This window comes from Oncorhynchus nerka, linkage group LG28, assembly GCF_034236695.1.
Source record: "Oncorhynchus nerka isolate Pitt River linkage group LG28, Oner_Uvic_2.0, whole genome shotgun sequence".
NCBI classification, from domain to species: domain Eukaryota; kingdom Metazoa; phylum Chordata; class Actinopteri; order Salmoniformes; family Salmonidae; genus Oncorhynchus; species Oncorhynchus nerka.
In genome coordinates this window covers 28,877,162-28,904,767 of record NC_088423.1, presented here as the reverse complement: position 1 = coordinate 28,904,767, position 27,606 = coordinate 28,877,162, and the positions used below count along the sequence as shown (strand labels likewise).

At 43.2% G+C, this 27,606-nt stretch overlaps 1 protein-coding gene across 9 annotated transcripts in view; it reads right to left on the bottom strand.

The window, feature by feature from the left end:
* Nucleotides 1-27,606, bottom strand: part of kcnma1a (potassium large conductance calcium-activated channel, subfamily M, alpha member 1a) — a 314,116-nt gene that overhangs the window by 191,829 nt on the left and 94,681 nt on the right. For all 9 annotated transcript variants that reach the window (XM_065012741.1, XM_065012744.1, XM_065012743.1 and 6 more), the window contains exon 2: nt 10,173-10,343. In XM_065012741.1, the coding sequence (XP_064868813.1) occupies nt 10,173-10,343 (171 nt within the window). The remainder of the gene's footprint in view (nt 1-10,172; nt 10,344-27,606) is intronic.

The following is a 27,606-nucleotide window of genomic DNA, read 5'->3' as shown; positions in this document are numbered from 1 at the left end:
GCCCTTCCCTTCTCCCTATCCCCTCGACTCCTTTTCGCCCTTCCCTTCTCCCTATCCCCTCGACTCCTTTTCTCCCTTCCCTTCTCCCTATCCCCTCGACTCTTTTCCCTGTCTTATACCTCCTCCATACCCTCCCTTCCCTCTCCGCCGGGACTCAGCAGAGCAGCAACATTTCTCAGGTGACATCAACCCGTCTTAATACCCATCAGCCCTGTGGCCTCACCTGTCAGCCTGAGATTCCCCTGGCATGTCAAATATCTGTCTACTGTACAATACCATTAAATCAGGTTACATGACATACAGTATGCCCATTAGGGTTCATTTACAGTCTGCACAGTCGGAGTTAAGGTCAGTGTCAACACTGTGTGCTCAAATACAAGATATCATCCTCATATTGGGTTGTAACCTCCACTCAGGTCTCCTTTGTAAGTACATCTTGGAGGTGGTGACCTAGCTACTGGGATTCTCCCATTCAGTTAGACTAAATTAGTGTCAGTGTCCGGGAGGGAGTTCTCAATGCCTTTGATGGGCTGGTTATCTATGTGTATTTCTTTCCGTCCATCTCTTCGGTAGGGGGTTCTTGTTCTATGGCACTGCATTGGTCACGTCTCTCTCTGCAGTCAGACCCCTTATCCATCTATCAACTTATACACTGAGTATATAAAACATTAAGGACACCTGCTCGTTCCATGACATAGACTGACCAGGTGAATCCAGGTGAAAGCTATGATCCCTTTTTGATGTCACCTGTTAAATCCACTTCAATCAGTGTAGATGAAGGGGAGGAGACTGGTTAAAGAAGGATTTTTAAGCCTTGAGACAATTGAAACATGGATTGTGTACGTGTACCATCCAGAGGGTGAATGGGCAAGACAAAATATTGAAATGTCTTTGAACAGGGTATGGTAATAGATGCCAAGCAAACCGGTTTGCATCAAGAACTGCAAAACTGCTGGGTTTTTCACGCTCAACAGTTTCTCGTGTGTATCAAGGTCCACCACCCAATGGACACCCAGCCAACTTGACACAACAGTGAGAAGCATTGGAGTCAACATGGGCCAGCATCCCTATGGAACGTTTTCAGCACCTTGTAAAGTCCATGCCCCGACGAATTGAGACTGTTCTTAGGGCAAAAAGGGGGCGTGCAACTCAATATTAGGAAGGTGTTCTTAAAGTTTTGTACACTCAGTCTACAGTGGCTTGCGAAAGTATTCACCCCCCTTGGCATTTTTCCTATTTTGTTGCCTTACAACCTGGAATGAAAATAGATTTTTTGGGTGTTTGTATCATTTCATTTACACAACATGCCTATCATGTAGAAGATGCACAATATTTCTTATTGTGAAACAAACAAGAAATAAGACCTAAAAAACAGAAAACTTGAGCGTGCTAACTATTCACCCCCAAAATATTAATAATTTGTAGAGCCACCTTTCTCAGCAATTACAGCTGAAAGTCTCCTGGGGTATGTCTCTATAAGCTTGGCACATCTAGCCACTGCGATTTTTGCCCATTCTTCAAGGCAAAACTGCTCCAGTTCCTTCAAGTTGGATGGGTTCCGCTGGTGTACAGCAATCTTTAAGTCATACCACAGATTCTCATTTGGATTGAGATCTGGGCTTTGACTAGGCCATTCCAAGACATTTAAATGTTTCCCCTTAAACCACTTGAGTGTTGCTTTAGCAGTATGCTTAGGGTCATTGTCCTGCTGGAAGGTGAATCTCCGTCCCAGTCTCAAATCTCTGGAAGACTGAAACAAGTTTCCCTCAAGGATTTCCCTGTATTTAGCGCCATCCATCATTTATTTTTGTTGCCTCTCTGATTAATGCCCTCCTTGCCTTGTCCGTGAGTTTTTGTGGGTGGCCCTCTCTTGGCAGGTTTGTTGTGGTGCCATATCCTTTCCATTTTTTAATAATGGATTTAATGGTGCTCCTTGGGATGTCAAAGTCTGATCTTTTTTTTAGAACCCAACCCTGATCTGTACTTCTCCACAACTTTGTCCCTGACCTGTTTGGATAGCTCCTTTGTCTTCATGGTGCCGCTTGCTTGGTGGTACCCCTTGCTTAGTGGCATTGCAGACTCTGGGGCCTTTCAGAACAGGTATATATATATTGAGATCATGTGACACTTAAATAAAGTCCACCTGTGTGCAATCTATCACCAAATCTTATTTAGGGGCTTCATAGCAAAGGGGATGAATACATATGCACACACAACTTTTTTTCTTTTCTTTTTTTTTCACTTCACCAATTTGGTCTATTTTGCATGTGTCCATTACATGAAATCCAAATAAAAATCTATTTAAATTACAGGTTGTAATGCAACAAAATAGGAAAAACGCCAAGGGGGATGAATACTTTTTCAAGGCACTGTATATCCACCAGTATTGTAGAGGACTGATGCAAGCAGAAGCCACACCCATGTCTCTCTCTGCAGTTAGTCATTCAGAGCTACTGCTAGTATAGTGTATTATAAAGGACCCTTGCAGTAGGGGATTGACTCTTGAAGAAGCCACAACCATGTCTCTCTCCTTTCTGCAGTCAGTCCCCTTGCCCATCTTATTGTGTTATAATTATAGAGGACTCTAGCAGAAGCCACACCCATGTCTCTCTGCACTCAGTCTGTCCATCAGTCCCCGGGTCTCAGCCTGTATAAACAGTCATCCATCAACAGACCGCATGACTGAATCAATGCTGGATTGGATTGCCATCGATTCCTCTGATAAATTATGGCAAAAGACAAATAAGCTGCGTATAGCTAACTCCCATACGATTAGGCCCGGGCACGAATGCATGCACGCACACACACAAACCCTGTGCCAGCTGAGACAACGCGACAGACAGAATATGGAACTATGAGACTCTTAAACAACAAACTAGATTCAATTGAGTTGCATTATGTGAGAGCACACTCTCCGTGGCGATACATTGTTACACTAGATGTGGGAAGAAGAGATGAGGAAGAGATGGATTTCCTGGATAGGCTGCTATTCTCTGAGAGATCATTTAGAGAGGACGGACGTGGCATCCACTTCTAAACCAGGCTGTCTATATGGCTGTGGACACTGTTTCAGATATCAATTTTAGTGTGTGTTGATGACAGCAGCAGATCAGCTCCACATACAAACACGCTCCATGGGAGAAGATAATTAGCCTTTACCAGCCCAGTACACAATTAACTACACACATTACAAAACTAACTACACAACAGTGAAACTGTCTACAACACAGTTATCCAAGCCCCAAGTCCCAGTAGGACTTGGATAGAGACAGGATAGAGGGGGTCAGTACTGTGTGTGGAAACAGGGATAGAGGATAGAGGAGAGAGTGGTTTCAAGTTTCATTGTCATGAGCACAAGTGCAATGAAATGACTTTCTTGCCAGTTATTTTCCCAAATCAATATACAGTACTACAAAATAAAGTAGAACAAAAATACATAATAAATAGAAATAAGAAGAACACAACAAAATCAGTAAGCTATATACTGGGTTAATTCCAGTGTCAGTGCCATAGCATATTTACAATGTGCAGGGATAAGAGGTAGGTAGTAATGTATAAGGGTAAGGTGACAAGGCATTAGGATATACAGTGTCTTCGGAAAGTATTCAGACCCCTTGACTTTTTCCACATTTTGTTACAGCCTCATTCTAAAATGTATTAAAATTTAAATTTAAAATGTATGTTTCCCTCATCAATCTACACACAAAACCCAATGATGACAAAGCAAAAATAGGTTTAAAGAAATGTTGCTAATTCATAAAAAATGTCAAACTGAAATATGACATTTGCATAAGTACTCAGACCTTTTACTCAGTACTTTGTTGAAACACCTGTGGTAGCAATTACAGCCTTGAGTCTTCTTGGGTATGATGCTACAAACTTGTCACACTTGTATTTGGAGAGTTTCTCCCATTCCTCTCTGCAGACCCTCACAAGCTCTGTCAGGTTGGATGGGGAGCGTTGCTGCACAGCTATTTTCAGGTCTCTCCAGAGTTCGATCGGGTTCAAGTCAGGGCTCTGGCTGGGCCTCTCAACGACTTTCAGAGACTTGTCCCGAAGCCACTCCTGCATTGTCTTGGCTGTGTGCTTAGGGTCGTTGTCCTGTTGGAAGGTGAACCTTCACCCCCAGTCTGAAGTCTTGAGCGCTGTGGAGCAGGTTTTCATCAAGGATCTCTCTGTACTTTTCTCGGTTCACCTTTGCCTTTATCCTGACTAGTCTCCCAGTCCCTACCACTGAAAAACTTCCCCATAGCATGATGCTGCCACCACCATGCTTCACCTTAGGGATGGTGCCAGGTTTCCTCCAGACCTGACACTTAGCATTCAAAAAAGTTCAACTCAGATAGTCCATGTAGGCATTTTGTTAGCTATTTAGCAGTCTTATGGGGATAGAAGCTGTTCAGGAGGCTGTTGCTGTCAGACTTGTTGCTCCGGTACAGCTTGCCGTGCGGAAGCAGAGAGAATGGCTAGGTTGGCTGGAGTTTTCCGGGCCTTCCTCTGACACCACCTGATATCGAGGTCCTGGATGGCAGGGAACTTGGCTCCAGTGATGTACTATGCTGTCCGCACCACCCTCTGTAGCGCCATGCGATGTGGATAGAGGGATCAAGTGAGAGAGAGAGAGAGCGAGATGGCCACCGCCACAGGGTTGGGAAAAGGCCATGACAGCAGATGGTTACTGGTTCCCACCCAAGATCCCATAAAGCAAGAAAGATGTCTGCTCTGACCCATTTCTGCCTGCAGTCTGGTCCTGCAGAGTCCAGTAATAGCAGGGAGAAGAGATAGAGGACTATATCAATAATAGAGAGGATATAATCCTTCACTGGAAGCATTCCCTTCCTCTCCACATTATGAGATTACAGTTAACCCGGAGGTCTATAGACCAGGGACATGGTGAGTGGATTAACCATTTACTGTAGTGTCACAACCTGCTGAGTCACTCAGATACTCTTCTTTTGTCGTTTCATATTGCTATAAAGCGTCTCTCACTCCCACAGTAAACAGACAGACAGACAGACAGACAGACAGACAGACAGACAGACAGACAGACAGACAGACAGACAGAGCGAACGAGCAAGCGAGAGATGCTGGCAGGCGGTCACTCCTACCATCTCTTTAATATTTGAATAATCTCCAAATATTCTGTCTGCAGTACTCTAGTAATTCACATTGAATTTGGAACCATACATGCTTATTCTACCAACTCCATATCTGTCAGTAGAACATTTGGGTCAATTTAGTTTTTCCCTCTCTAATGGTTGAGGTTAACACATACAGGAACAGACAGAGCGATAAATGTAACTACCATTCCCTTAATGTTCCACAAGATGAGAATGATCTGGTGGAAAATGAGGACGTGTGTGTGTGTGCACCTGCTCACTGTTGCTTACATGGGAGATTGATGTGATGAGCTATAATGATTCAACCCGGGTACTGGCTCCCATTAAGACAACAACAAACACACACACAGGCTTGTCTGCACCTGCTCACTGTTGCTTCCATGTGAGATCAATGTGATGAGCTGTAATGGTTTCAGTGATTCAGTCCGGGTATTGGCTCCCATTAAGACAACACACACACACAAATCTATATTGAACTATGCTACTGGAATCTGAGGTTGTAAAGAAGCCAAAACAGGGCTAACTCTATTCAGAACAGAGCCAGAAGACGTTACTTTAGCTTGCTCCAAGCCTTGCTATTCAAGGAGACATGGGATGGGAGCCTAGTGAAAATAAGACAGAGGGGTGAAATTATTAGGTTATGAAACCGTGTTATTAATATGCCAGGGGACAGAATAACAAAACATATTTTCAACTGGGATAAAACACACAATTACCCTTGGACAAAGGATCTCAATGACATATCAGGAAGCTGATCTACAACACGTATTTAGAAATAACTTTACGATGCATTGTCAACATGATCCAACACAAGTTCACCCTCAAAGAAAAATGGTCAACTGATATATGGCTAAAACCAAAACTCATAACTTCTAACCAGATCAAATCACCTATGATCCAGAACCCTATGTCACCTCTCACCTAACAAGAAATCAAAAGATCCTTGTGTGCTCAGTTGAGAACAGGGATACTGGCTCTGGAAATTGAAGGTAGGTTCAATGACATAAATGAGAAGATCAATAATTAACTGCATGTATTTTACTGTACTTTATATGATTTAAGAAACCAGACCTATTCTGGAGTAGTGATGAAGATAAACTTGAATGGCTGGTTGTGCATTTTATTTACAAAGCTTGAAAGGCAGGACAACATAAGTTCTATAACTGAAAGGTTTTTGTTATGTGTTTCAATATTTTTTTGTTTCAGTAGGAATGCAATTGAGCATGTATGTATTAGAGGTCGACCGATTAATCGAAATGGCCGATTAATTAGGGCCGATTTCAAGTTTTCATAACAATTGGAAATCGGTAATTTAGGATTTTTTAATTTGATTTAATCTTTATTTAACTAGGCAAGTCAGTTAAGAACTCATTATTTTTTTCAATGACGGCCTAGGAACGGTGGGTTAATTGCCTTGTTCAGGGGCAGAACGACTGATTTGTACCTCGTCTTCTTGGGTAAGACTCTACAAACTTGGCACACCTGTAATTGGGAAGTCTCTTCCATTCTTTTTTTGTAGATCTTCTCAAGCTCTATCAGGTTGGATGGGGATTGTCGCTGCACAGCTATTTAAATGTAAATGTCTCTTCAGAGATGTTCGGATCGCTCTGTACTTTGCTCTGTTAAAACTGGTTGAGGATAGGGGGCAGTATTTTCACTTTGGATGAATTGCGTGCCCATAGTGAACTGCATCCTACTCTGTCCTAGATTGCTAATATATGCATATTATTATTACTATTGGATAGAAAACACTCTGAAGTTTCTCAAACTGTTTGAATTATGTCTGTGAGTATAACAGAACTCATAAGGCAGGCAATCTTCCAAACAAGAAGTGAAATTCTGAATGTGGGTCAACTTTGACGTCATCGCCCCCTCCTTTCCCAACAAGATATGGATCTGGTAGCACTACGCCTTCCACTATATGTCCTCATTCAGTAGAAAGTGGAATGGAGCTTTTGGTGTGAACTTTGACCGAATGGGAGGGGAAATAGTCACTGTCCCGACAGAATGCCATTTTCCTGTGGTGCATTTCTCTGTGGGTGCCACCGCCGTTCCATTTGGCTGCAGCTGAAAACGTATGATCCGGTTGGAACATTATTGGATATATATGAAAATAACATCCTGAAGATTGATTCTCTACTTAGTTTGACCAGTTTATTCGACCTGGAATATATCTTTTGAAGTTTTCGTGCGAGTTGTCCTGGACCGGCGTCAGTTTTTGGGCACGTGAGCTGAAAGTGGTAGCAAATGCAGCTAATTGGACACTAGTATTGGACATTATGGAACAAAACAACAATTTATTGTGGAACTAGGACTCCTTGCACTGCATTCTGATGAAAGATCATCAAAGGTAAGGGAATATTTATGATGTAATTTCGTATTTCTGTTGACTCCAACATGGCAGAGAAATACTTTTACGTCTGAGCGCTGTCTCAGATTATTGCATGGTAGGCTTTTTCCGTAACGTTAAAAAACTATCTGACACAGCGGTTGCAGTAAGAACCAGTGTATCGTTAATTATATGTAGAACATGTATCTTAAGTCAAAGTTTATGATGAGTATTTCTGTTATCTGGCGTAGCTTTCTATAATTCCTCCGGATATTTTGGAGGCATTTCTGAACATGGCGTCAATGTAAACCAAGATTTGTGGATATAAATATGCATATTATCGAACAAAACATAAATGTATTGTGTATGTCATATGAGTGTGATCTGATGAAGATTTTCAAAAGGTTAGTGATTCATTTTATCTATAATCCTGCTTTTGTGACTCTATCCTTGGCTGGAAAAAAATGGCTGCGTTTTTCCTTTGATTTGGTGGTGGTCTAACATAAATATACGTTGTGTTTTCGCTGTAAAACATTTTAAAAATCGGAAATGATGGGTAGATGAACAACATGTTTATCTTTCATTTGAGGTATTGGACTTGTTAATGTGTGAAAGTTAAATATTTCTAAATAATATTTTTGAATTCCCTGCGCCACCTTTTCAGCTGAATGGGGGGGTGGAGTTCCCCTCGGGGAGCTCTGTCAGAGTGACCATTGGGTTCTTGATCACCTCCCTGACCAAGGCCCTTCTCCCCCGATTGCTCAGTTTGGAAGAGTTCCAAACTTCTTCCATTTAAGAATGATGGAGGCCACTGTTCTTGGGGACCTTCAATACCGTCAACATGTTTGGTGCCCTTCCCCAGATCTGTTTCTCAACACAATCCTGTCTCGGAGCTCTACGGACCTTTGTCCCCATGGCTTGGTTTTTGCTCTGACATGGACTGTCAACTGTGGGACCTTATATAGACAGGTGTGTGCCTTTCCACATCATGTCCAATCAATTGAATTTACCGCAGCTGGACTCCAATCAAGTTGTAGAAACATCTCCAGGATGATCAATGGAAACAGGATGCACCTGAGCTCAATTTAGAGTATCATGGCAAAGGGTCTGAATAGTTATGTAAATAAGGTAACTGTTTTATATTTGTAATAGATTTGTCATTATGGGGTATTGTGTGTAGATTAATGAGATTTGTATTTTATTTAATCCATTTTTAGAATAAGGCTGTAACGTAACAACATTTTGAAAAATGCAAGGGGTCTGAATACTTTCTGAATACACTGCGTACCCCCTCGACAGAAGGCATTGGGGCGAAGCTGTGATAGGTGTATTTAGATTCCTCTGGAAATTAGCTAAGCCCCAGAGCACACTTGATCTTTATTAGCAGCAAAGTCATCAAGATCAGCACATGGACAGAGACCTAGGGCTCTAAGGGCATACATCGGTTTCTTTATTTATCTTCCCTATGTCACTGAATCTACACGGTATACACACCACCCTGTGTGTGTGTTACCCCTGTCCTGCACAGTTCAGATGATTGAGTACGGCTACACTGTAGTTGCTATGGTAACATGGAAACAGGTTCAGTGAACACAGACGCTCCTCGCAGCTTTGATCTGCAGAAAAGGCCTGGTGGATGGCAAGAGTCCCACAACACCGCCCACACACACTGTACATGTCAAGATGTGTGCAAACACTTGAAACATGCACACGCACACTCATTCACCTGCATACACACTTAATTGTTTAGAGTGCATTCCCATCATATCATTACAGCGTCAGTAAGCAGGCATATGGTGCAGAAACCTAGACAATATCACAGTAGGTGAGATATTTCTATGCAGAGTACTGCTCTATACAGACCTCTGCTTAATTTCTCCTCAATATCAGACAGGTGCTTTAGAGAGGACACACACCCCCACACATATTCTAAGGAGACGTGAAGAATTCACATCTCACCAAATATTAACAATTACACTTTTAGGGTTGGTGGTTTTATAGTTTTGTGTGTTTGTTTTGGCCAACGCTTTGAGTTTCGTATTTATCCAAAACACCAAACATCTACGAAACACCTAAATCAATACATTTTGGTACTTTACCTTTTTATAAGCATTTGGTACTTTTTATAAGCATTTATTAGCCTGTATGTCTTACAATCAGGCTTATCATATGTTATATGTATCAATATTTCAAAAAAGAAAACATTCTACCTTTACAAATAAAACATATGAGTTTCTTCCCTTTGTAAAATGTAGGAGTTTCCTTAGTCTGGTTTTAAATACAGCTCATGCTGGGAGTCCAGATGCTTTATTCCAGCCGTGCCTAGCAGACAGATTTATCATCAGCTGATTACACTGCAGCAGACACAGACAAGGGGTCCTTTGCTCCCTCCCTCCAACCCCTGTGTACCCTGTCAGTCTTTGGTCACAAAAACACACCACATGTTCTACACACCCTCCAATCTAACAGTAACGTAGCTGAGAATGTATCCCAGTAAATTGACATGCTATCCCAGTGGCATGACAATTTAATAACTCAGTTATACTTCTGCTAGGTCTATTACGTCTGACATCACACACATTCTGACATAATATGAACTACAGGTAGAATATCTTCAGGGGTCTGAGATTGAGAGCAGCTCAAAATAAAAGCACCAACACACCCCTACACACACACACACACACACACACAAACATAAACATAAACATGCTTCGGGCACGTACCAGGACTCTGCCGGTGAGTGTCTGTGCTGATATCATGACCCCGGCCCAGTCCTTCACAGAGGTCATCCACCCCACCTCGCTGGCAGGTACCACTTCGTCCTTCTCATCAGGACCCTTAGGTGTCCCATCTGCTGCCTGACTGTTAGCAGGGTTATTCACCTTCTGGGCCTCCTGGAAGAAAGGGGGAGAAAGAGGTGGAGGAAAAAGAAAAAGATGGAGGAGAAAACAAGAGAGAGATGGAGAAGCAAGAGATTGGGGAGTGAGAGATGGAGAAAGAGAGAGAGAGAAAGATTGCGTTAACATTTTGTTGATCAGACACCTAAACTCAGCAAAAAAATAAATCACGTTGATTAATGTGCACTGTCCCTGTAAAGATCAAATAAACTCAAACTGTCAACTGCGTTTATTTTCAGCAAACGTAACATGTGTAAATATTTGTATGAACATAACAAGATTCAACAACAGACATAAACTGAACAAGTTCCACAGACATGTGACAAACAGAAATATAATGTGTCCCTGAACAAAGGGGGGAGGGTCAAAATCAAAAGTAACAGTCAGTATCTGGTGTGGCCACCAGCTGCATTAAGTACTGCAGTGCATCTCCTCCTCATGGACTGTACCAGATTTGCCAGTTCTTGCTGTGAGATGTTACCCCACTCCTCCACCAAGGCACCTACAAGTCCCCGGACATCTCGGCGGGGAATGGCCCTAGCCCTCACCCTCAGATCCAACAGGTCCCAGACGTGCTCTATAGGATTGAGATCCGGGCTCTTCGCTGGCCATGGCAGTACACTGACATTCCTGTCTTGCAGGAAATCACGCACAGACCGAGCAGTATGGCTGGAGGCTTTGTCATGCTGGAGGGTCATGTCAGGATGAGACTGCAGGAAGGGTACCACATGAGGGAGGAGGATGTCTTCCCTGTAAAATACAACGTTGAGATTGCCTGCAATGGCAACAAACTCAGTCCGATGATGCTGTGACAAACCGCCCCAGACCATGACGGACCCTCCACCTCCAAATCGATCCCGCTCCAGAGTACAGGCCTCGGTGTAACGCTCATTCCTTCAACGATAAACGCAAATCCGACCATCACCCCTGGTGAGACAAAACCGCGACTCGTCAGTGAAGAGCACTTTTTGCCAGTCCTGTCTGGTCCAGCAACGGTGGGTTTGTGCCCATAGGCGACGTTGTTGCCAGTGATGTATGGTGAGGACCTGCCTTACAACAGGCCTACAAGCCCTCAGTCCAGCCTCTCAGCCTATTGCGGACAGTCTGAGCACGGATGGAGGGATTGTGCGTTCCTGGTGTAACTCAGGCAGTTGTTGCTGCCATCCTGTACCTGTCCCACAGGTGTTGTTACACGTGGTCTGCCACTGCGAGGACGATCAGCTGTCCGTCCTGTCTCCCTGTAGCGCTGTCTTTGGCGTCTCACAGTACGGACATTGCAATTTATTGCCCTGGCCACATCTGCAGTCCTCATGCCTCCTTGCAGCATGCCTAAGGCACATTCACGCAGATGAGCAGGGACCCTGGGCATCTTTCTTTTGGTGTTTTTCAGAGTCAGTAGAAAGGCCTCTTTAGTGTCCTAAGTTTTCATAACTGTGACCTTAATTGCCTACCGTCTGTAAGCTGTTAGTGTCTTAATGACCGTTCCACAGGTGCATGTTCATTAATTGTTTATGGTTCATTGAACAAGCATGGGAAACAGTGTTTAAACCCTTTATAATGAAGAGCTGTGAAGTTGTTAGTTTTTACGAATTATCTTTGAAAGACAGGGTTTTTTTGCTGAGTTTATTATTTCATATAGAAATAGGGAATCATGACAGCTGCTCTAAAGGTTATATTTCTATCTGCAATGTTCTACAAGAGTATCTAGCACCATGTGCCTGAAAGGAGAGTGGGCTTGGAGGGTACATGTACTGCATAGCTCCACAAGGTGCCATCTAAAGTATTCATAGAATCTACCTAATTAATACATGACCATATGAACCGACACAAGATCTGCATTATAGTAAGAGGTCCAAGGTAGCAATCACTTGAGTCCCTATAGACAGTGTAATGGAGAGAAAGAGCTCTAGCATCTCAATGTGAGGCTCTGGCTTGCTGATGCATAAGAGTGGAGGTAAAGACACACACTTCATATCGCACACTGTCAGGGTTGTCAAACACGCCTCTGCCATATGTTGAATGTGTGTTTGTGAGTGTGTGAGTGTGTGTAGTCGTTGTTGCTTTTGCCAACATGGGCCTGTAAGTTCATTCATCCTAGGGGTGTATAGTGGCATACGACTAATGTTGTCATGCAGGCCCCTCAACCCTTCATCTTGTGACTGAATGAATGAGCAGAGCACAGTTGCATTGTAATGCATTGATTCGCCATACTCTGCAGTGCTACTTATGTACGCAGCTGCTTAGACATCCACTCACTCTAATAATACTTCCTCTGACATGTTTCCCCTTCAGCCATTAAGTTGCATGGTTTGATTGCAAGCACACACACAGTGCATACCGCCTGGCGAGGTAGAGTAAAGGTCAGCGTGTCACCGCTAGGCCCTTAAACCATAGGGTGTAGCACAGCGAATGGCGTCACAGAGAATCCCTGGCACTCCAGTAACTTTCAGAGCTCTCGACCAGGGCCCGCTCTCCCTTCCAAGGAAGCTGGGTTGTATTAACGGCAGGGTAGTGGTTCATCTTTTAGGACCCACTGACACTGCTCGTCCACTCTGGACCAGACCTGTGTTCAAACACTATGTGAAATCTTTCATATACTTTGAGCGTTTGAGTAAGTCTGCATCGAGTGTCAAATGGCTGGAGTTTAACGTTTTGGGACTTTTCCATTGGTTCATTAAGTCAGGCAAACTCAATCAAGTCCATATAAAGTATTTGGAACGATTTAAAATAGTGTTTGCACCCGGATATGCTCTGGACCGGCCGACAGACGAGTCAGAACCAACGGAGTCTCTGGTTAATGGACTATGTGACGTCAGCAGACTGGGACAGTAGTGTGACATGATACTGTGTCTGACATCCTAAGGTATTCCAACAGTCTGAATACTGAACAGGTGGAAAATACCCAGAATACAACTGACCTACATGTATTGTTTTTTCCCCTTGGTTTGTTTGTGTATGACGCCACAGAGTCACAGCCCTGAGTTTTTCCTTGCCAGGTCATGATCATGGAAAACTCAGTGCCCTAGACATACTAATCCATCTCATTCCAAGAACTATGAAGCAAGAGAAGAAACACTATATATACACAAATGGACAGTACGCATAAAAAAAGGATACACACCTACTCATTCAAGTTTTTTTTTTTTACTATTTTCTACATTGTAGAATAATAGTGAAGATATCAAAACTATGAAATAATCATGTGGTTAAAAAAAAGTGTTAAACAAATCAAAATATATTTTATATTTGAGATTCATCAAAGTAGTCACCCTTTGCCTTGATGACAGCTTTGCACACTCTTGGCATTCTCTCAACCAGCTTCATGAGATAGTCACCTGGAATGCATTTCAACTAACAAATATGCCTTGTTAAAAGTTAATTTGTGGAATTTCTTTCCTTCTTAATGCATTTCAGCCAATCAGTTGTGTTGTGACAAGGTAGGGGGGTATACAGAAGATAGCCCTATTTGGTAAAATACCAAGTCCATATTACGGCAAGAATAGCTCAAATAAGCAAAGAGAAATTACAGTCCATCATTACTTTAAGACATGAAGGTCAGTCAATCCTGAACATTTCAAGAACTTTGAAAGTTTCTTCAAGCGCAGTGGCAAAAAACATCAAGTGCTATGATGAAACTTGATCTCATGAGGATCGCCACAGAAAAGGAAGATCCAGGGTTACCTCTGCTGCAGAGGATAAGTACATTAGAGTCAACTGCACCTCAGATTGTAGCCCAAATAAGTAACAGACACATCTCAACATCAAGTGAATCTGAGTGAATCAGGCCTTCATGGTCAAATTGCTGCAAAGAAACCACTACTAAAGGACACCAATAAGAAGAGACTTGCTTGGGCCAAGAAACATGAGCAATGGACATTAGACTGGTGGAAATCTGTCCTTTGGTCTGATGGGCCAAATTTGAGATTATCGGTTCCAACCAGTGTGTCTTTGTGAGACGCAGAGTAGGTGAACGGATGATCTCCGCATATGTGGTTCCCACCATGAAGCATGGAGGAGGTGGTGTTATGGTGTGGGGGTGCTTTGCCGGTGACACTGTCAGTGATTTATTTAAAATTCAAGGCACACTTAACCAGCATGGCTACCACAGGATTCTGCAGCGATACGCCATCCCATCTGGTTTGCACTTAGTGGGATTATCATTTCTTTTTCAATAGGACAAAGACCCAACACACCTCCAGGCTGTGTAAAGGGCTATTTGACCGAGAAGGAGAGTGTTGGAGTGCTGCATCAGATGACCTGGCCTCCACAATAACCCGACCTCAACCCAACTGAGATGGTTTGGGATGAGTTGGACCGCAGAGTGAAGGAAAAGCAGCCAACAAGTGCTCAGCATCTGCGGGAACTCCTTCAAGACTGTTGGAAAAGCATTCCTCATTAAGCTGGTTGAGCGAATGCCAAGAGTGTGCAAAGCTGTCACCAAGGCAAAGGGTGTCTACTTAAAATAATCTAAATTATAGAATATATTTTTATTTGTTTAAAACTTTTTTGGCTATTACATGATTCCATATGTGTTATTTCATAGTTTGTGTCTTCACTAGTATTCTACACAGTAGAAAATAGTACAAATTAAGAAAAACCTTTGAACGGTAGTTGTGTCCAAACTTTTGACTGGTTCTGTATGTGGACACCCCTTCAAATTGATGGATTTGGCTATTTCAGCCACACCTGTTGCTGACAGGTGTATAAAATCAAGCACCAAGCCATGCAATCATTAGACAAACATTCGCAGTAGAATGGCCATCCTAAAGAGCTCAGTGACTTTCAACGTGGCACTGTCATAGGATGCCACCTTTCCAACAAGTCCGTTCATCAAATTTCTGCCCTGCTAGAGCTGTCCTGGTCAACTGTAGGCCACACAAGCTCACAGAACAGGACCACCGAGTGCTGAAGCACGTAGCGCATACAAATTGTCTGTCCTCGGTTGCAACACTCACTACTGAGATCCAAACGGCCTCTGGAAGCAACGTTAGCACAATAACAGTTCGTTGTGAGCTTTATGAAATGGGTTTCCATGGCAGAGCAGCCGCACACAAGCCTAAGATCACCATGCACAATGCCAAGCGTCAGCTAGAGTGGTGTAAAGCTTGCCACCATTGGACTCTGGAGCAGTGGAAACACATTGTCTGGAGTGATGAATCACGCTTCACAATCTGGCAGTCCAACAGACGAATCTGGGTTTGGCAGATACCTACAGGAACTCTACTTACCCGAATGCGTAGTGCCAACTGTAAAGTTTAGTGGAGGAGGAATGGTCTGGGGCTGTTTTTCATGGTTCGGGCTTGGCACCTTAGTTCTAGTGAAGGAAAATATTTTATGCTACAGCACACAACGATATTTGAGACGATTCTGTGCTTCCAACTTTGTGGCAACATTTTGCGGAAAGCCCTTTCCTGTTTCAGCATGACAATGCCCTCGTGCACAAAGCGAGGTCCATTTAGAAATGGTTTGTCGAGATTGGTGTGGAAGAACTGGACTGGCCTACACAGAACCCTGAACACAACCCCATCGAACACCTTTGGGATGAATTGGAAGGCCAACTGCGAGCCAGGACTAATCGCACAACATCAGTGCCCGACCTCACTAATGCTCATGGCTGATCGGAAGCAAGTCCGCGCAGCAATATTCTAACATCTAGTGGAAAGCCTTCCATGAAGGAGTGGAGGCTGTTATAGCTGCAAAGGGGGGACCAACTCAATATTAATGCCCATGATTTTGGAATGAGATGTTCGACGAGCAGGTGTCCACATACTTTTGGTCATGTAGTGTAATCCAGCAGACCAACCCAGCCACTAGAGTCCCCGATATAGTTCCTAGGCTATCAGGGACAAAGTGACAGTAGTATTCCATTCTGGTCGGCTAGCTGGCTGGCACACACACGGTTTTTCCCATTACAGTCTGTTTGGAGAGGATTGTCCAGTTCAAATTGGATTATATTCCTTAAATGATCCAACATGGCCACAGCTGCCATTTTCCTAATTACATTTTCTGCCATAACAAATGGCAATAACCTCCTTTTAAAAGTCTGCCTTAGATACAGTTCTAGTGGCTATCTGCTGCTGCTGCCTATAGACCCCACATAACAGGAGAGTGCCACAAATGGTAACCAGTTACCTATGGGCTCTTGTCAAAAGAAGTGCTTCTACACCTGCATTGCTTGCTGTTTGGGGTTTTAGGCTGGGTTTCTGTACAGCACTTTGAGATATCAGCTGATGTACGAAGGGCTATATAAATACATTTGATTTGATTTGATTCTTTTAGGGTCCCATTTGGGACGCAGCCCAGGAATGCAGTGGAAAATGGGTTCAGGACTGCTTCGTAGACAAACATCCATGCTTCCATACAGGAGTCATGTGCTGTTATGAATGCTTAGCTGGATAATAATGTATGGATGGTGTGTAATGCACTTTAAATGAATTAATACCTCATATTTATACAACCACTGTTATAAGGAGCCATGGTTTGTCAAGAGCGCCAATATCAAGTGTTAAAAGCACTATTGGGTGCTAGAAGGCAATATAAGATCTTTGTAACGTCTTCACATCTTACCAGAGCTGTAACCTCACCCCTCTCCTGCCCTCTTCAGTCCTCCCTTGCCAAATACCCAGAATGCTTCATCCCTTTCACATGGTGCAAATACGGAGGGGTATGCATTTGTGGCGCTCACTATATCTGTATGTGTGTTCACTATTCGCGGGCATGGCTAATGTTTCGCTCTGGTTGGACGGCCACCTGCTTCAAAGCTCTCCAGGCATGTAGCCGTGGTAACATGTGCTTGGCAGGGGCTGAGGAATAAATCTAACTGAGATGACTGGAGGAGGACAGGCACACTAATAACCACTCACACACAGTATACGTACGTGTGTGTGTGTGTGTGTGTGTGTGCGCGCTAGTGGAGAAACCATGAATAATGGATATAAGTCGAAACTGATGTCTAGACAGATCGGAGAGGACAATGTAAACAACAAAGTGTTTCTACTTCATTTGAGCGGCTGGCCGGCGCTGGGCCTAGCTCACTACAGGGACAGAGAAAGACTCCTGCCAAGAGAGAATCCATCTGCTATATATACACACACCTGTGGTGTCAAACTGAAAGAGAGAGAGATGGAGAGAGGGGGAAGATTGAGAGAGAAAGGGAGAGAGATGGAGAAAGGTAGGGAAAAAGAGAGATAGAGAAAGTGTTTGATGGAGAAGGTAATAGAGGAGAGTGAGCGAATGAGAAAACTGAGGAAGGAGAGAGAGAGTGAGAGAGCAAGGGCGAGAACGAATCAGAGAACAGCAGGAGTGCAAATATGTTCCCTTTCACGGGCCAAGAGGTTGGCCTCTGTAGTTGACACAGTTTATCTATGTAAGCAATAAGGCCCTATATAGACTGTACTCAACCCTCCTGCCACACATCCACACATATAGATTCATAACAGAATATACACTAACTGTACAAAACATTAAAATGACCCATGCCTGTAATACTATCATCAGGGCGCTGCAATCAATAACAGCAGTGAAGAGAGAAACAGTGAATGACGTATTAATTGACTAAGGTGAGAAATATGGCTGCCTTGGGAAGAGGACTGAGCAGACCTTATGGTGAAGGTTATCACAGCTATATAAAGATCCATCTCGGAGTGGACAGCGGTGTAGGTGTGTGTCTAGGAGTGTGTCACTTGTTAAATCCACTTCAAATCAGTGTAGATGAAGGGGATGAGACAGGTTAAAGAAGGATTTTTAAGCCTTGAGACAATTGAGACATGGATTGTGTATTTGTGCCATTCAAAGGGTGAATGGACAAGAAAAAATGCCAGGCGCACTGGTCATTTTATTTTTATTTCACCTTTATTTTACTAGGCAAGTCAGTTAAGAACAAATTCTTATTTTCAATGACGGCCTAGTAACAGTGGGTTAACTGCCTGTTCAGGGGCAGAACGACAGATTTGTACCTTGTCAGCTCGGGGATTTGAACTTGCAACCTTTCGGTTACTAGTCCAACTTTCTAACCACTAGGCTACCCTGCCGTCATGAACTGCAACGGTGCTGTGTTTTTCACGCTCAACAGTTTCTCGTGTGTATCAAGAATGGTCCACTACCCAAAGGACATCCAGCCAACTTGAGACAACTGTGGGAAGCATTGAAGTCAACATGGGCCAGAATCCCTGTGAAACGCTTTCCACACCTTGTAGAGCCCATGACCTGAATAATTGAGGCTGTTCTTAGGGCAAAAGGGAGGGTGCAACTCAACATTAGGAAGGTGTCCTTAATGTTTTGTACACTCAGTCTGTATCCACCAGTATTGTAGAGGACTGATGCAAGCAGAAGCCACACCCATGTCTCTCTCTGCAGTTAGTCCTACAGAGCTACTTAATTCTGCCAGTATACTGTATTATGACTGATGTGATATTCAGTTTCCAAAATGTATTTTCATTGTCATTGTTTTCCTTTAAATGTAATAAATGTATTGTCCCACATGCCATTGATTGCTAAGGTCAGTGGCTACCACTTTAGCAACCAATCCGCAAATATATTCTGTGTTACACTCCATTATCCAATTAATGAAAAAAAATACAAAGCTCAGTAAAATCTGCTACAGTAGTACAAGGAGCTCAGTTGGCTTGACTGCTGGACCAATTAACATTAGGGGAAACCTGGTTATAATGAATGTTACAGAGAGGCACAACGAGACAAACGGAGAAATAGAGACCGACGCAAAGAAGTTTAGATAGATACATCGCAGTGCTTGAGGCTTCACTACAGACCCCGGTTTCAATCCCAGGCTGTGTCACAACCGGCCATGACCGGGAGTCCCTAAGGGCAGCACACAATTGGCCCAGCGTCGTCTGGGTTAGGGGAGGGTTTGGCCCGGGGGGGCTTTACTTGACTCATCTCACTCTAGTGACTCCTCGTGGCGGGCCAGCGCCTGCAGGCTGACATCGGTGGTCAGTTGAACGGTGTTTCCTCTGACACATTGGTGCAGCTGGCTTCCGGGTTAAGCGGGTGGGTGTTAAGAAGCGCGGATTGGCGGGTCATGTTTCGGAGGACGCATGACTCGACCTTTGTCTCTCCCGAGTGCGTTGGGGAGTTGCAGCGATGAGACAAGATCGTAATTGGATTTCACGAAATGGGGTCGAAAAAGGGTGTAAAACACAAACATTTTTTTTTTTTTTAAAGAGAGAAGACAGAGAGAGAGACACCGTAAAAGACACCGGCAGAGTGAGGTAGAAAGAGACTGAGCTGATCTAGGGACTTGGCTTTAGCGCAGCTGTTCTTGTGGCTTTGGTCCACATCGCTGGGGAAAACTCTATTCCAGTGTGAGGTGCTATATATAGCCTCACCCAGGGAGGGACAAGGCGAAAAACGAGTGAATCTCATAACACACTCTGTTCCCCCGTTTTCTATTTTAAAGCCGGTACTGTTACCTAATGTCCCTGGGTTACATGGCCTACACTAGGTCAGGATGGTCAGACCTTCTCTCTTCAGAGACTAGTTAAAACACAGGAACTTAGAGTGAGCACGCACAGACACACACACTCAGTCTGCGCACACAGACCCATGTGCACGCACACACGCACCCCCACACACAGCGGGGACACTAGCTAATTCCCAGATTGCCATGTGTCTCAGAACAGCAGTTATTCCTGTCTCTAGGTCAGGCCTGTGGTACCATGACAAGACTAGGGGGTTAATAAACTCTACATATTAACTTAAAAGGCCCTTGGAGCCAAACGTTGCTGAAGTGGGTGTCATTCCTTATCTAAATATAAATAGGTTGCTATTAACTGCATGTCTAGCATCTACAATGAAATGCTTGATTTATAGCTACATACAGGGCCATCCTATTATGAAGTATTGCAACTGCAGGACTAACTATCCAGTACTAGAATTTATTGGGAACCCTGTAGCTAGTTACGATATGGCATTGTGAATTGGTTTGGTTCTAAGGTTCTCACTTTAAATGACCCTCCCTACTATACCTAGCTATGTTATTGTATGATGTTACATTATGGTTATCAATTTTTCAATGAATAACTTTGACAGTTATATAGGCCCAGAGCACGTTGGAGGATAACGATTGAAGGGATTAGGATGGGTGCCATTATGCCATGTGTTTGATTTAGGGATTACACAGGTACAGTACTGTCGGTATGGATCCTAATCTAGCCTTGTTGTCTGACACAAACATCTGGGACATTGAAATATTTATATTAGAATTCTGTGACAAATACATGCACAAACAAACACGTATGCATGAACGCATATGTGCACATGTACACTCACATCTAACTATTCCCCAGTTGCTGTAAAGGAGAATGTGTTTAGTCTATTTACCTGGTAAAATAAGAAAAAAAAGGTCATGAGAACCAGAAGGAAAGACAGACAGAGAGGGAGGAAGGAAGGAAGGCAGGCAAGGAGGGACAGACTCCACCTCTTGCCACCAGTGTTACATCATAGGGTTACTCTTGGTCATTAAATGTTCTGATCAAGGTGTGACAAAGCTATCAACGGCACACAGAGGTTGTCCAGCGCCACATTAACCTCTTAAGTCGACCCTCTACTTTTTTGAACATTCTGTTAAAAATCGTGCAACATTTCAGCGCCCTGCTACTCATGCCAGGAATATAGTATATGCATTTGCTTAGTCTGTGTGGATAGAAAACACTCAGAGGTTTAAAAAACTGGTTAAATCACTGCTGTGGCTTTACCAGAACGGCATTTACATCGAAAAGCACAGGAAAAACTGATCACTGAAAATGGGAAAATATATCCATGCGCTACTTGATCCAATTGATAAAGGTGAACCACAATTAATTGACTGAGGTTGCAGTACCTACAGCTTCCACACGGTGTCTAGAGTCTTGTCATTTCCCTTCGAGTTTTTTCTTGGTCAAACACATGCAGGACACCGTATCTCCTCCGGTCTAGGACCGGATATTTTCGGAGTTTCTAGCCGGACATTTTTCCAGACGGACAGCTAATGATCTTTACATCGCCTCCTGATGAATTTTATCGCTTATTAACGTTTACTAATACCTAAAGTTGCATTACAAACGTATTTCGAAGTGTTTTGTGAAAGTTTATCGCCGACTTTTTGAATTTTAAAAAATGACGTTACGTTTTGAAACGATGTTTTTTTCGTTTATCACACAGTCTACATATAACGATATCTAGGCTTTATATGGACCGATTTAATCGAAATAAAGACCCAAATAGTGTTTATGGGACATCTAGGAGTGCCAACAAAGAAGATGGTGAAAGGTAATGAATGTTTTCTATTTTATTGTGCGGTTTGTGTAACGCCGAAATGCTAATTATTTTGTTTACGTCCCCTGTGGGTCTTTTGGGGTGTTGCATGCTATCAGATAATAGCTTCTCATGCTTTCGCCGAAAAGCATTTTAAAAATCTGACTTGTTGCCTGGATTCACAACGAGTGTAGCTTTAATTCGATACCCTGCATGTGTATTTTAATGAACTTTTGAGTTTTAACTAATACTATTAGCATTTAGCGTAGCGCATTTGCATTTCCAGAGCTCTAGTTGGGACGCAAGCGTCCCGAGTAGAAGCAACAGGTTAACTCTCCCCTTATAACACAGGCCTATTTTGAGGGCCTCCGGTCTAAAGAGGATTAGTCTTAGATTTGAGCACACCAAACTAAATAGGTGACATCCATTCCCAACGTCAGAAAGCAGGACGAGCTGATAGACATGCCAACGTCTTAGAACAAATGCCAAGAAGAGACACGTATAGGATATTGTTACTGTTGAGAGGTACTCTATCCCAGAGCTGCTAATTTTTCTCTGAGCATTTCTGAATAAGTATGTTCATATCCAAAGCCCAAGGGGTTACTATAGCACGGGAATTAGACAAGCTGACATTTGCTGCTGTATCTGTTGCTGAACACACCCACTAGCCCTGTGGTGGAGGAACCATAGAAGGTAGATCAGGGTCATGATAGGTAGGGCACAATGTAGCAAAACATTTTGCAACAGAAAACTAAAGGTAATACCTCATGTGTTACTCTATTTGATGTTGTCTCCAGTTTGGTGCCTACTGAACACAATCCAGGCCATCTAGGGACAACTAACCAAGCAACCCCCTGTGTCTCTGTGACATTAGAGGATGCCAGGAATATCACCCTTACACCCCCGCAGCCCTGACTGACACACACACACACACACACACAAATGACAAGGTGAAGTCACTCGGCTGTCAATCACTCTGCATCCGTCGGAACCTCTCCTGAGCCGCTTCCAGCCACTTCTTATTTCAGCATCAAGCTGTGCCAATTGGCCCCTTTAATCATCTTGGCAACAGGACACAAGGGAGATCGTTAGAAAACACAAACCATGGGGCCAGCTAAAACACCAAATCCTCATTACTGGGCTATCGATGAGAACCTGGAATGTTCAAGGAATAACTCTCCCACTTAAAAAGTAAGTAAGGATGTTTCAAAGTCATTAGACCCAGACACACAGGGTAACGCATGCATGCAAATACACTCACATAAGATAATCAGGCCATTACATTTTCAACTTGACGCGCGTTGAATCTATTTCCTGACTCTGAACACGGCTTGTTTCTATGGTGATACACGAGGACTAACTTTCCAGGGGAATCATTGGCTCCCCTGTGTTTCATCTATGCAAATGAAGTCAAGCTTGAAAAGGGCCACTTGCAAATGGCCATTTATTATAAAAACTCTACCAGGTTCTCAAACCTAATGCTGCTGGTATGATATGCATCATTTCAAATGACACATTCAAACAACAATCTAGATTCTAGACTGAAATAACTAAATGTATTTTTTGGGGTGTTTTTCTTTATTTTATAGGCAGGGGGCATGTAGTACAACTTGTTTGAGAAATATATACACGTATACATTTATTTGCCTAGTTCATATTCCTTGTGTCAAATGTGTACAGTATTCTCTTATGGAGAGCAGATCCAGTAAGAGTCATAGCCAGAGGGAGCTTCCTCTTAACCAATCAGAAAGTAGGTGGAATGAGAAGAAAAGAGCATGCTTGAGTGACAGCCTTCACTCTGCCCCAGCCATCAGTGACACAATTACCTGAGGCTCTTTACTTCCACCATTTTGTATGTAGCCTACATGGCTGACATTATGAATTGTTCATTGTAATTGAAGAACATATGAAACTGTTGTACCCTTGAAATTATAAAAGCAGGAACTATCATATTGCTTTGAAAATGACATCGCAATGGTCTCCTTATAGAAAAATATTCTCATCTTCACCAAACAGTATCCTCAACATTCTTTGGAATAATGCTCATGCTAACACCATATTTCCAATATTCTTTGGAATAACACTTTCTTGCCCTTTTCTACAATGTTTTTTGGAATAACGCTGTCCTCCCTTTGCCTCCACTGTTCCTTACAACAACATGTTCTTGTCATTGTGTGCTCTGGCTGGTTTAGCTTCAGAGCCTACTGTATATGCATTGAGTCACCTTGAAGGCTTAATCATCTCTTATTGCTATAACACACAGGGTGTGTGTGAGTGCGTGCCTGTTTGTGTGTGCATGCCTTTGTGTGTGTGCGTGTGTGTGTGTGCATGTTAGAACGAGGATTGATTCCCATTTCATCTGAGGGTAGGTTTGTGTCGGCACTGGTTACTTCACCAATGAATCAGAAGGTAATAGTATGTCTCTTAGCACACAGGCTGTCTAGATGTGCTAACCACTGAGCCTCCAGCTCCACTCATATCTCCCATAGCAGCATGCACACACACACAACTTCTCTCTCGGTCTCGCCGTCTCAAAAACCTTTAAGCACATTAATGTGCACGGTTTAACATGATCTTACCATTATAGATATAACCTGCACACCCTACCGCACAGCAGTACATCAGTACAGTGTGAGGATTTTACATTGCATTTATACAGAAAACCTGTAGCCAACGACGCTACTATGAAATTGAAGTGCCGTATGCTTATATTCTAGTGGTGAAATACAGTGTCACATCTTTAAACACGTTACATTTACATTACATTTACATTTAAGTCATTTAGCAGACGCTCTTATCCAGAGCGACTTACAAATTTGACAGTTGTAGCTGCTTTGTGTGATGTATTGTTGTCTCTAACTTCTTGCCAATTTGTGCTACTATAAGTGTTAATACCACTACCAATAAAAATCATAATAATACTACTACAACTACTAGCAGTGTTTGGGTCCACTAATGACAGTGGCCAGTGGCCACACTTTAAATTAATCTGTGATTAAGGAGTATTACAGTATCTGTGATTAACGTCAGAGCCTGCAGCCCAGCCTAGCAGTGCCTTTGATGCAGATGGAAAGCCTTGAAAGAGAGAAAAATATCCCTCTTCTCTGTTTTTCATGATGGGGCACTTCCTCACATACCCCAGGCAAAGAGTGTGTGAAACTCTAAGAGATAAGCTTGGTGCCCGCTTCCCCACACACACACACTTTGCAACTGCATGAATGACAAATTAGATATTGCGACCTAGATGCAGACCGCTGTCCCAGTATGAGAGCCAGCTATGGAGCAGATTGTAGGGAACAGGCTTTTGGAGAGCTAGCCAAAAACTCTTAGCATTAGTCGGTGAGCAGCCTGTCTATGGGACAACCCACAGATTTACACTCATTAGCTCAGTAGCGCAAGCTAATGGCAGCCATTTGATAACTAGCTAGAATGCTAACATCCCATGATTTACAGACTTCAGTTAGCCTAAACTATAGCTGACCGTGATAAGAAACAAAAACTTTAATACATTTTAATATTTGTACTTTTGAAATAAATATCTGCAGTCAACTTGTGCACTAGGTAATAGATAAAGCAGATCGCTTTCATAATTTCTCATTATGAAGATTACCGGTGCTAGTTTCCTAAAACAGCTGTTTGAGCCACACGCTTGAGTTTGTTTACAAAGAAGCTAAATGAGCAAAACGGGAGCTTCATGAGGTCAGTCACTCCTGTAGCACAACTTAAGTGACTGAGGTAATCAAGTTACACTTAAAATTCCCTACAAATTTTTGCCAGCTATATATCTTATAACAATTAAGTTATCTAACTGTGCCAAATAAATTATCTCCAGCTGTGTTTTGATAACTTGCTAATGTTAGCTAAGTGGCTAACGTTATCTTGCAAGATCAAGTTTCTTGGTAACAGCTGAAGAGACAATCCCTTCCTACGAAACGATCCCTGCTGTCTAACATTTGTTTTGTGCGTGCTGCGAACTGCGTTTTGAGATATTTGCAGACATTTATTAGCTGGGTTGTCTGTCTTGGGAGTAAATGTTTGCATGCGCTCATTAGCATCTACCAAGAATCCGCTATGGGGATTTCTTAGTACTAGTTAGCATGTTATTACGTTTTTGGGTCATTTTGTACGTTGGGAAAAAATGGTGTGCGCTCCTTGTGTGCACTGAGGGTAATACTTTGTATCCCGGGATGGCACTGGCACGGTATGAAGGTATGGAAATCTGGGTACCGCCCAACCCTAACTGGAAGTCCATTCGGCTTAAATTATGAGAAAGAATGGCTATTCAGATCAACACAAAGCCATAGACCAACAAAAGCCAAGAGACTTCTTTGGGGACCAAAATAAAAAGCGACTTGTTACCACAAACATGACTTCTCTAGGACATGACCTCCTCTTTGACTGAACAAGACTTCCTATATTAACTAAAAACATTGGAGGTATATCAGTTCTTCTGTGAATGACCCAGTCTGATCTTCTGATTGCCTCACTAACCAACAACAACAGCCTCATCTTACAACCAGTCAGAGAGCTTGGCCTAAGGCCCATTTCAGCCTCAGCTGCCCTTAATGAGCTTTTCTCATAATGACAGACATCTAGCTCTCTTTCTCACTCCATCTCTTTCCCGACATCGCTTTTTCTTTCTCTCGCTTTCACTCTCCCTCCATCTCTGTCTCTGTGAGTCCTTTAGGAGTCTGACCAGACGTAGACAGGTGAAAACAGATCCTATTACCATCCTCAGAAGACCAGACCTGGCCACTAAATGTAAACACCACAGAGGGAGGGGGAAAATGAACGAAGAAGACACCTAATTGGCTGCATGCTGTCTGACCTGTTCAGATCAAGGACCTGAAGGCCAATGCTGATATCCCTCTTGTGGTGTGGGGGTGTGCTTTGGCAAAGTGGGTGGGGTTATATCCTTCCTGTTTGGCCCTGTCCGGGGGTATCATCGGATGGGGCCACAGTGTCTCCTGACTCCTGTCTCCAGTATTTATGCTGCAGTAGTTTATGTGTCGGGGGGCTAGGGTCTGGAGTACTTATCCTGTCTTATCCGGTGTCCTGTGTGAATTTAAGTATGCTCTCTCTAATTCTCTCTTTCTTTCTCTCTCTCGGAGGACCTGAGCCCTAGGACCAAGCCTCAGGACTACCTGGCATGATGACTCAGGACTACCTGGCATGATGACTCCTTGCTGTCCCCAGTCCACCTGGCCGTGCTGCTGCTCCAGCTTCAACTGTTCTGCCTGCGGCTATGGAATCCTGACCTGTTCACCGGACGTTCTACCTGTCCCAGACCTGCTGTTTTCAACTCTCTAGAGACAGCAGGAGTGGTAGAGATACTTTTAATGATCGGCTATGAAAAGCCAACTGATATTAACTCCTGAGGTGCTGACTTGTTGCACCCTCGACAACTACTGTGATTATTATTATTTGACCGTGCTGGTCATTTATGAACATTTGAACATCTTAAATATATTCTGTTATAATCTCCACCCGGCACAGCCAGAAGAGGACTGGCCACCACTCATAGCCTGGTTCCTCTCTAGGTTTCTTCCTAGGTTTTGGCCTTTCTAGGGAGTTTTTCCTAGCCAACGTGCTTCAACACCTGCATTGCTTGCTGTTTGGGGTTTTAGGCTGGGTTTCTGCACAGCACTTTGAGATATCAGCTGATGTACGAAGGGCTTTATAAATACATTTGATTTGAATGCCCGGAAACCGCCCAGAAACGACGACAATCACAGATTTTTAAACACAGCGGCAACAAGGTGCTGGGACTGAGACAATGAATGACTTGCTGTGATCTAATTTCTTTCTATCTTCCCATCCATCCTTGGCCCAATGAACTCTCAAAAGCAGAACTGACCTGGTTAGTACGATCAGATCAATGTGGTTTCATATTCAATGGACGGAGAGAGAATATCGAGAACGTTGTGATCTACACAGAGCATATGTTATTTTTGGTGATGTGTTGTTTGTTGAGGATGCACACATTAGATCTGAGCTTCCTCCATATTTT